General features: G+C 58.4%; 1 protein-coding gene across 1 annotated transcript; it reads left to right on the top strand.

Annotated features, from left to right (window-relative positions):
* The first annotated feature begins 5,103 nt into the window (after positions 1 to 5,103).
* Positions 5,104 to 8,484, top strand: APOA2 (apolipoprotein A2). The gene is made up of 4 exons (XM_038383334.2): positions 5,104 to 5,247; positions 6,987 to 7,063; positions 7,550 to 7,691; positions 8,208 to 8,484. The coding sequence occupies exons 2-4, from the start codon at positions 7,012 to 7,014 to the stop codon at positions 8,323 to 8,325; spliced, it is 312 nt and encodes a 103-aa protein (XP_038239262.1). The 5' UTR covers positions 5,104 to 5,247; positions 6,987 to 7,011; the 3' UTR covers positions 8,326 to 8,484.
* The last annotated feature ends 949 nt before the right edge of the window (positions 8,485 to 9,433 follow it).

Genomic DNA, 9,433 nt, shown 5'->3' with positions numbered 1-9,433 from the left:
ATTGCGGGAACTGGCTGCTGAAGGAGGGAGCAGATGAACTGGGGGGCAGGGGAAGTTGTAGGGTGCCATACATTAGCAAGGGTAAGGGGGACCTGTTTTCTCCCTGCTCCAGGTCTCTGTTCTGATGGGGGAGGGAGCCCCTTTCTCGTCCCTTTCTCCCCAGAACCTCCTCCCATAACCCCGATCACAGGGTCCTAGGCTGACTAGATGGTCCCCCTGCAGGGTCGGGTCCTGGCCATGTCGCCTCAGGCCAGGCATGTTAGTGAACCTCCACCCCGCTTAAAGGAGAGGAGCCCTCTGCACCCTGTGACCCAGCTGGAGCAGGGCCCTCGCTGGCCAGCTCCCAGGCCCTGCTCGCTCTCCAGGGCCCACAGCCTCCCCACGGTCAACACAGGGCTTTCCTGGAAACAGAATCAAACAAACAAAGTGACCAAGCTGGGGGAGCGTGGCAGGGCCTCTGAGCTGCCCTTGTGTTATCTGGCTTTGAGGGCAGGAGCCCAGCAGGGCCTGCCCCCTTGCATCTCCCTAGGGCCTGCGATCTGCGATCTGCCTGTCCTGGGTGTGTTCCCAGCTGTGGGGAAGGAGCCTAGAAAAGGTCTGCCCTGGTGCTGCCTGTGTGGGGGTGGCATTAATATAACTGGCCCTTTGCACAGAGAAACATGAGGCCTTTCTCGACATGGGGCCTCTCCCTGTGTCCCGGAAGCAGCCAGGCGTGGGAGCAGCCACGCAGCCCTTTGGAGGTGCCCCTGACCAGGATGGCTTGTGCTGGACTGCAGGAAATGGGATGAGCCCAAACTGGGCCTCGGACACCTCTGGCTTTAAGAGAATTCCTGCCTGGGCCCCGTTTTGGTGGGGCAGGTGGAGTAGGCCTATCTGTGTTGGAAGGTGGCCCTAATGTAGAACTGATCAATGAAATTGTTTTTAATTGTTCACTTTATTAATAAAACTTCATATGCAAAGTTTTATGAATGAAACAACAACATTCATTCATAAACCAGGTACCCCAATAACTGGCTAATTGAGTTTCACTTTCAATCCAATTGCTGCTTAAATCGCTGAAACTGCCATTCCTTACACATGTCCATGTTGTAGCCCAAACTCCATTTTAACTTGTCCCAAACTCCATTTTAAAATTCTCACTTCATTTTTGCAAAACCCTGCTGTAATCTGATTAGTGTAGTTTAGATGTGTGAATGAGGTAGGTATGGATGATGGAAACAGCCTCCAGCCCCAGCCCGTGCTGATGAAATAAAGTGTAAACACCAACGGCTGAAGATGCAGACAACAGCCCTGGTAAAGTAAGAGGAGTCCACCCTCAAAAGAAAAGAACAAAAGTACAATTGAAGGTACATCAAAGCCAGATCCCAGGCTGAAAGTCATGTCTGCAATTGACGGGTGATCAATCACACCAAACCCAGAGGCAGCGTGACACAGCAAGACTAATAGACTCTGGATTCAAACTCAACCCTACGAAAAGGATGGTGAGATGGAAGACTTTGGAAGGTAACATTCCGCTGCCAACATGGAAGGGCATCGGTGCATGCCCAACAGAGACCCGGTTCTTCCTTGTGCCTGGCTTTCCTGGCCAGTTAGCCACCACAAGTTGCGAACCCAAGCCACGAACTCAAGCTACATTCAGGACTGGTAACTATCTAGCAGCTGCGGAACATTTGGGGGGAGTGTGTGTGTGTGCGTGTGTGTGTGTAGGTAATTAGATATTAGTTATTGGTCTTAAATTGTGTTATTATAATAAACGTGACATTTTGTCTTGTCCCCTGAAATGATCCTTTGCAGTTTTGTCTGTATAACACTAACCCAGAGGGCAGGGAGTGGGGCTGTGCCAACACAGAGTAGAGCTGGCATGGAACAGAGCTGTTTGTGACCATATTCTGTATGGGATACCAAACCTGTCCCCAGGGCAATGCTTGGGTTACAGACGCCAGGGTCTAAGTCAAGAAATGCTGGTGCTAAGATGATCTGGGTAACTCTAACTGGGCCCTACGGGACGGGGGCGGGGAATGCTGCAGGCTCTTTCTTTGTCTGGGACTCCTCTATACACAAGGAGTGAGCAGCAGATTTTCACCCACCAATGATTTTCATTTTAAATGAAGGAAAACCAGAGCAAAAAAGATGAAACACGTAGGTGAGAGCACAGTGTGCGTCTCCTCTAACAGTCTGCAACACGTCTGAGCAAATGGCTGGAGGAGAGGGATGAGGAACATGATGGTGCCACCCACAGAGGCCACCAGGCTGCCCAGTTAGGCGCTCCAGACACTGCAGGGAGCATCTCCCAGGGGTTTGTCTATACACATGTCCTCTGGGCCTGAATGGGATCCTGGCCTGGCCTCTGCTCATGGTTACAGCTGGGGGAATTCGCAGGAGCTGTGTCAGTGCCAGCAGGTGACTCCAGCTTCACACAGATGTCAGCGAGATCCTGATCTGGGCAGGTGACCCTGTGTACATCCCCCAAGCGCTCAGTCATCCTGCCAACATTGGGCCAAACCTAGGCAGTGAGCCAAACCCATGGTCATTGCAGGCTCCAGTGGGAAAGCAAACGGTTCAGCACCTCTGGGTTGGGGTCTGTGCATCTGTAGGCACAGCAGCATGGGGGGCTCACCCTGTGCCCTAGCGCTGTCCGCCAGGCCAGAACCCCAGCCCACACACGACCTGAACGGGGGGGCTACCAAACTAGGCCATTCCTTCCCTCCAAGGCCCCACACCAGCCGAGCCTTCCCCCCGCCCAGGCTGCCCTGGCACATGCCAAGTGTAGCACTGCAGCTGGAGGGCTCCGGGCTCCACCCAGCCCCTGCAGAAGGCCGCACGCTTGGGAAAGTGAGGGCTGCGGATCTGCCTTGCCCTTCTGGGCTCAGAGTTTTGCTAGCCCTCTTGCTGGCTGACCCAAGGTTTTGTCTCCCCATAATCCCGTGGCCAGGGAAGCCACAGGGCCCCTAGTACTGGGCCAGCTCCAGAGACCTGCCATGTGACAACAGGAGAGAGCCAGCAAGCCACTTTCTGCTGCTACTGACTGAGGAGCTTTGTCTGAGTCAGGGAAATCTTACAGCTGCTCTCCCTCTCTGTTGGCTGCACCGGGGAGCATCTGCCATAGGCACGCCCAGCCTGGCTCCTCATGTGGCTGGGCACTGGCCTGTGGCAGGGGCAGGTAAAAACCCCACCTAGGTGCTCTGTGGAGTGGTTAGGCACAGGAGGGGGAGTGCTGCTCCTGGTTCTCTCGGGCAGGTTACGTCTTGGCTCTGTGCCTCAATTTCCCCAGGGGCTGTGGGCCTGATAAATAAATGCTGCTCGAGGGCGTTGAGATCCTCCAAGGACAGGCGCTGGAGAGCAATGAGTGCTTTTCCACCCCCCTGCACTGTGCAGCTTAACCTGGAATGTCCCATGGGGCCAATCCTCCCCTGCCCCCACTGACTCATCCTGACATGTTGGAGGTTAACGGTCAGTGAGTGATAAGATTAAGCCACACTGGCCTTCACCCTGTGGCTCCGAACTGCCCCTGGGTGCACAGGCAGTGGGGGTGCGTTGGACTAGTCCAGGCAGGACAGCTCTGAGGGAGAGCAGGGACTGGTGGGATGTAGGGAGCCAGGAGACTTCTCCCCACAGCCTGCATCCAGCTTTCCCCTGCAGGGCTCCAGGTCAGCTAGCAAACCTTGGCCACCAGCAGCCACAGCTCCACAGATCAGACACCCCCGGGGGGGCTCCAGCCCCGTGCTCTCCTGCTAAGCACTGGGACCCTTTCCCATGGCAAATGCTGGCTAAGCCCCTAGGAGCTGGCTGCCCCTATGGTCTGGTGGCTCCGGTAGGAGGTGCTAGTGAGGGTTAGAGAGGCAGGCTGGCTCCAGCCTCCTTCCTGGATCGAGGCCCCAGCAGCTGGAATCCCTCCCTGATCACTGGCCTGTGTGCCCCACACAAGCTGTAAGGGTTAATGCTCTCCCTGTGGGGCACATGACAGACAGGGCTGAGTCACTGCCCTGTCCAGCTCCACTAGCCCCACACTTGCCCTCTCCAGGCCCCCACATTCACAGGAGAATAGGAGATAGCAGTGAGTCTTACCAGCTCAGCCCTGGGTCCCACCCAGCCTGCCCCATCTGCTTTCTGGGGCAGCCCATCTGCTCCAGCTAATCTAGAGCTTTTACCCGTGATGGCCAATTCCTCCCCTAGCACTGAGTACACCCCTCCAGATGTACAGTGTTACCCGGGGCGGGGGGAAGGGGAGGGGGGAGCAGGTCGGGGATTCCTTCCTGACCCTTGCAGTGACCTGTCCTGAAGCCTGATACCTGCTCCACCTTATGGTGAGGCCCAGCCCCAGAGCTCACTCCTGGTCAGACACATCCAGGGCTATACTCAACTCTGACTCCCTGCAGCAGATCCACTGTGCAATCCCCTTTACTAACGTGTAGGCACTATGAGGGGAAGAGACAATGCCAGCGAGGTGGGTGCCACCCCAGAGCACGTCCTTTGTGGCACAGCCTGGCACGCCACTGCCTTGCTCCTGCCCTGTATCTCATTCACAACCGCCTTCCTGGCATGTTCCCCTGCCTGGGGCCCAATTTATCGAGTCTGTATAAAGATACCATCTCCTTTGCCCCCCACCCCTCCAGGCCCAAACCCTTCCCCCTGTGCCAGGATTCCACCACCCTGGGGCTGTGCAATGGGTCTGCTTCCCCAGCCCACTCGCAGCCAGGCTCCAGCCCTGCTTCCAGGGGCTCCCTGCTCCTAGGGTCACCCCACAGCCAGGCTTTAACCAGCTCCCTGATTAACACCTGGCCCCATTCCCCAGGTAGTCTGCTGCTCCCCTAAACAGGTTTCCTTAAAGCGGGGATTTAGGAGGACAGTGACTGGTGGCCCCGGGCACCATTACCCCTTAAAGGGGCAGAGCCGTGCTGCTTCAGTGCCCGTAGCAGTACCGCCCATAGCGCCCAGCAGACCCTAGCCAGTGCCTCAGACCCTGCCTGGTGACACCGGTGTTTGTCCCGCTGGCCCCACGCACTGTGCACTGGCCAGCACACACCCACAGCGCGACCCTTAGCCCCGGCCTGTTTACCAGGGATTTGCCCATTAGTGATTGTACAGCACGGCATCAGCACATTCCCCTCCCAGCTCACCAGTGAACCCCCGGCCAGGGGACCAATGAGTGGGCAGTGCAGGCTGGCCCAGCGGGGCGGGGGATATAAGCACCTGCAGTCCCAGCCGAGGCACCCGCTGTTCCTGACCAGTTTCTAGCCCAGGCCTCAGGTGAGCAGCCCAGCAGCATGTCTGCAGAGCCATGCAGGGGCGGTGGCGGTGGGGCGGGGTGACCCAGAAACAATGAGCTTGTTTGAGATTTTGAATTTTTAACTGAGATTCACCCGCCCTGTGTGGTGGAGAGCTGCCTCCTGCTTGCCTCGTCAGAGCCCGTCTGGCTCATGGGCATGAGAGAGCCTCTGCCCCAGGGCGCTGGTTCTGATCCTGCCCCAGGACTGGATTGGTTGGATGGTTGGTGTCACTTCTGCCACCCAACAGCGAGAGCCACCCTGGAGTTGGCCTGGGGGTGGGGAGGCACAAGATGAGGCTGAGATACTCATGCCCCTCTCTAGGCCTCCCACAGGGCTCAGATCCCCTGCCCTCAACCCCTGCAGCTGCACGGCTGCAGCCCCCCCAGGCTGCAGGGCAGAGCATGAGCCAGGGGACCCACTCCAAGGCAGGGGAAGCCAGACAAATCCCACCCTCCTGTCCAGGGGTCCCAGGGGAGCAAGAATCAGAGACATCCCCTGTTGGAGCCCTTCCTGCCCTCCGGAAATGCACGGGGGCCTAGCCCAAAGGTTGGTGGGGGAAGAGATGGGGGCAGTGGGGAGCTGATAAATGGGGTGGAAGCGTAGGAGACCAGGGACATGGCAGAGCAGGACAGTGGGGTGCTTGGGGATATGCAAGGCTGCGGCAGAGCTGAGCAGGGAAGAAGAGGGCAGCAGGAGGGAGGGGCAGGGAGAGGGGACCAGGGAGGGACGTGCCTGGGCAGGGCAGCTGACATAACAGATCCTTGAATTATTTCCTTCCTCTTCCTAGTGTCTTTCCATGGGCTCCCACCAGCCCTGTGCTGCTCCCTGGGCCGCTGGCACTGATCATGGGGCACGCAGCCCCTTTGCCTCCCTTTCCCCAAGGCTGCTCGGCTCCCCTGGGTCTAGCTCCCCTAGCTCCGCGCTGGCCCCACCTGGCCATGGCAGGGCGGCCGTGGCAGTCGGAGAAGGGAATTAGTGATTTATTTTATGAACAGAAATTGCCCTGGAAACGCTCCTTGGGGGGTGGGGAGACTCAGGAGCGTGTCCAACCCCCCTTGGGAGCATCGGTGGGGTTAGGGACACTTACACCATCCAGGCTCTGGCCCAGTGTCCTCCCCTGGCAGAGGTGGGAATGCTGTCCCTCATGAGCACAGGTGGGCACTGTAGTGTGGACAGGACCCGGTCGGATGGGGCTGGCTGGCAGGGTGGGGTAAGTGCCCGCTTGCCCTCAGCTTCCCCCAGGGACTCGGCCTAGGCAGGTGGGGAGGCAGGGCTCGGCTGTGCAGAGCCCCCCCAAGGCCTGGCCAAGCTGAGTGCCAGGGCAGAGGGCCAGTGTCATGCTAGGGGGGTCGGCAGCCTGACCCCCTCCCCCACAGCTCTCAGCGGTGCCCGTGTGTGGGGGTTCCCCTGCACACAGCCTACTTAGAGCCCTTCTGTCCTACAGACACCGCCCGGCCGTTACGCCCCGCGTTCCCCTCTGCCTCGCACTCCATGGTTAGGGTTAGCCAGCGTTCCTGGCCTTTCCTTAAAGGGGGTGTGCCTCCCTGCCCCCACCCCCTCGCATGGCCTTCCTGGTCTCCTTGTTAATGGGGTAATTAGCCATGATCTGCTCCTATCCTTAATCAGGCCCTTCCCGGGGGCCTGACTGGTGACTGGTGAGCCAGGGACAAGGGGACTGGCTGGGGCAGTTGCTGATTCCCAGCCCCCTCTGCCCTGCAGGTCCCAGAGTGCAGCGCCTGTCACAATGAAGGTCTTGGTCTTGGCCATGGTGCTGCTCTGTGTATGCAGCTTGGAAGGTAAGAGCCTCACCAGGCCTTTGCTCCCCACCCCTGGCACGGTCCGGCCGCACTGGCCCTGGGATCATTGTGGGCTGGCCCTGCTCCTCCAGCCCTCGGCAGCTCCCTACGGGCCATACCGTGCGCTCCACAGAAGCCGGATTCGCTAGCAAGTGAGGCTCTTCCCTGTATGCTCCCGATCTCATCCCTCTTGCCACCCAGTGCCAGCCTCTTCAGCAAGGGAGGGGCTAGGTTAGAGGGTAGCAGAGAGAGTCAGGACTCCTGGGTTCTATTCCCAGCTTTGGGAATGAGTGTGGCCTAGTGGGTTAGCACAGGGAACTGGGCACAATCTTTGGGGCCCTTCCCCCTGGGGCTGAGGGATCTCCTCACTCCCTGCCCACCATGGGGCTTACGGATTTCCTCCTGGATTCCATGGGGCTGATGGATCGCCCCAGCCCCACAGTTTGCATGAGGCAGGGGCCTAACCCAGCTCTCCGGGCCGCCCAGGTGCTGTGGTGAAGCGCGATGCAGAAACCCCAAGCTCCAGCCTCTCGGATGTCTTCTCCCAGTATTTCCAGACGGTGTCTGAATACTTGAGCAAGCAGTTGCCGGAGAAGGTGAAGGCCGAGGAGATAAAGACCCAGGCAAAGTACGGGCTGCCATGGGGAGTGTGGAGGGGGGTGCTGCCGCCCGGGGGTGGGGGGACCTGGAAGGAGAGGGCCAGTGGGGAGTGCAGAACGGGCAGAGTCTGCTGGGTGCACGCACGCAGCTGAGGAGCCTCAGCCCTAGGACGCTGCAGTGCCGGGAGAACAGATTGCCCCTGCCCCTGCTCCAGGGCCTCTGACATGCCCCCCCCCCGTAGTAGCAAGGCAGGGCAGGTGGGGTGGGAAGGAGAGAAAAGCCGCAATGGCAGAGTCCCAGGCTGCAGTGAGGATCATTTCCAGCCCAGTCTGCTGCACACAGCATGGCCTGAGGCCGAGCAGGGGGCCAGGAGCTAATGAGTCCTGTGTGAGCCTGGGCAGAAAACAGGCCCCCTCTGTGCCTCAGTTTCCCCACATGGTATAGAATGCAGTCCCCATGCCCAATAGGCAGGCAGGGCCCCGGCTGCTGCGTCTCCCCAGCCAAGTCCTGCCCGTCTAAGGAAACCAGCTGTCTTTCACCCTAGGGCTTATCTGGAGCAGGCCAATGAGCAGCTTTCGCCTATCGCCAAGCGGCTGCACACCGAATTCATGGACCTCCTCACCCAGCTGGTGGAGACCGGGAAGAAGGCTGTGCCCCAGTGAGTGAGTGGCCGGCTCCCAACAGCCCCAGGGCAGCTGCCGAGCAGGGCTGGGCACTTTCCATGGCAACGAGAGGAGGAGACGCGTGGGCTGATTGTGGTGCTAAAGAGCTGACGGGGGGCGGGAAGGGGGTCCCAGGAGCAATAAATCTGATGAGACAACTCACAGCGGCACGTGTGGTACAAAGCCTGGAGCAGAGGGTGAGAGTGTGAGCATGTGGCCGCTGGGGTGGGTGCAAAGTGTGTGCGATGCAGGCAGAGCAGGATCCTTGTCCCTCAGGCTCCCAGTCAGCCCCACCTGGTGTGTTTGCATCAGCATGTGTGTTGGGGGTGCCCCCTCCTGGAGGGGATTGAACTCATCAGCTGTGTGGTTATATTGCCCTCTAGTGACTGGATGTTTGGAAAGGACCAAAGTGCTCAGCTGTCCTCATGAGTCTCCCTCCCTCCACAGAGAACAATTAAGGGCCCCCCTTTCCCTACCCCTGTGGAGGACAAGGGAGAGGTTCCCCCACCCAATTCACAGCTGTAGTTGAGCGCTCCCTCTTGGCCACTGCTTGGTGTACTGTGAGGTGATCCAATCTCTGAGTCCCCAGTGTTTTACACACACACAACCCCAGTCTGAACAGAGTCGAGGGATTGCCCCAGTCTCAGGGCAACTCCTGGGGCACAAATCTTCTATCTAGCACCCGCTCCTGAGAGCTGCAACCACATGGCCCCTGCCCAGCCCAGGGCTGGACCCTCAGATGAATCCCTGTTGCTTAAACACACCTGTGATGGGGTTCGGGGGCAATCCAGACCAGTGCAGGGCTGTGTCACCACTTGCTATGCAACCTTGGGTGCCTCACAGTGCTTTGCTCCTGTAGCTCCCAACCTGGGACAAAAAAGAAAAGGAGTACTTGTGGCACCTTAGAGACTAACAAATTTATTTGAGCATAAGCTTTCGTGAGCTACAGCTCACTTCATAGCTCACGAAAGCTTATGCTCAAATACATTTGTTAGTCTCTAAGGTGCCACAAGTACTCCTTTTCTTTTTTGCAAATACAGACTAACACGGCTGCTACTCTGCAACTGTGACAGTCACAACCAGCCAAACAGCATGCAGGTCACACCCT

The sequence above is a fragment of the Dermochelys coriacea genome, chromosome 24 (assembly GCF_009764565.3).
Source record: "Dermochelys coriacea isolate rDerCor1 chromosome 24, rDerCor1.pri.v4, whole genome shotgun sequence".
In the NCBI taxonomy this organism is placed as follows: Eukaryota; Metazoa; Chordata; order Testudines; family Dermochelyidae; genus Dermochelys; species Dermochelys coriacea.
This window is presented reverse-complemented; position numbering and strand designations above follow the sequence as displayed.

What these genes read in the sequence shown, in the direction of transcription:
- APOA2 (XM_038383334.2), top strand. Translation starts at nt 7,012, where the DNA reads ATGAAGGTCTTGGTCTTGGCCATGGTGCTGCTCTGTGTATGCAGCTTG. An exon ending in CTGTGTATGCAGCTTGGAAG is followed by an intron (nt 7,064 to 7,549) that starts GTAAGAGCCTCA and finishes CGGGCCGCCCAG; the next exon opens with GTGCTGTGGTGAAGCGCGAT. An exon ending in GAGATAAAGACCCAGGCAAA is followed by an intron (nt 7,692 to 8,207) that starts GTACGGGCTGCC and finishes CTTTCACCCTAG; the next exon opens with GGCTTATCTGGAGCAGGCCA.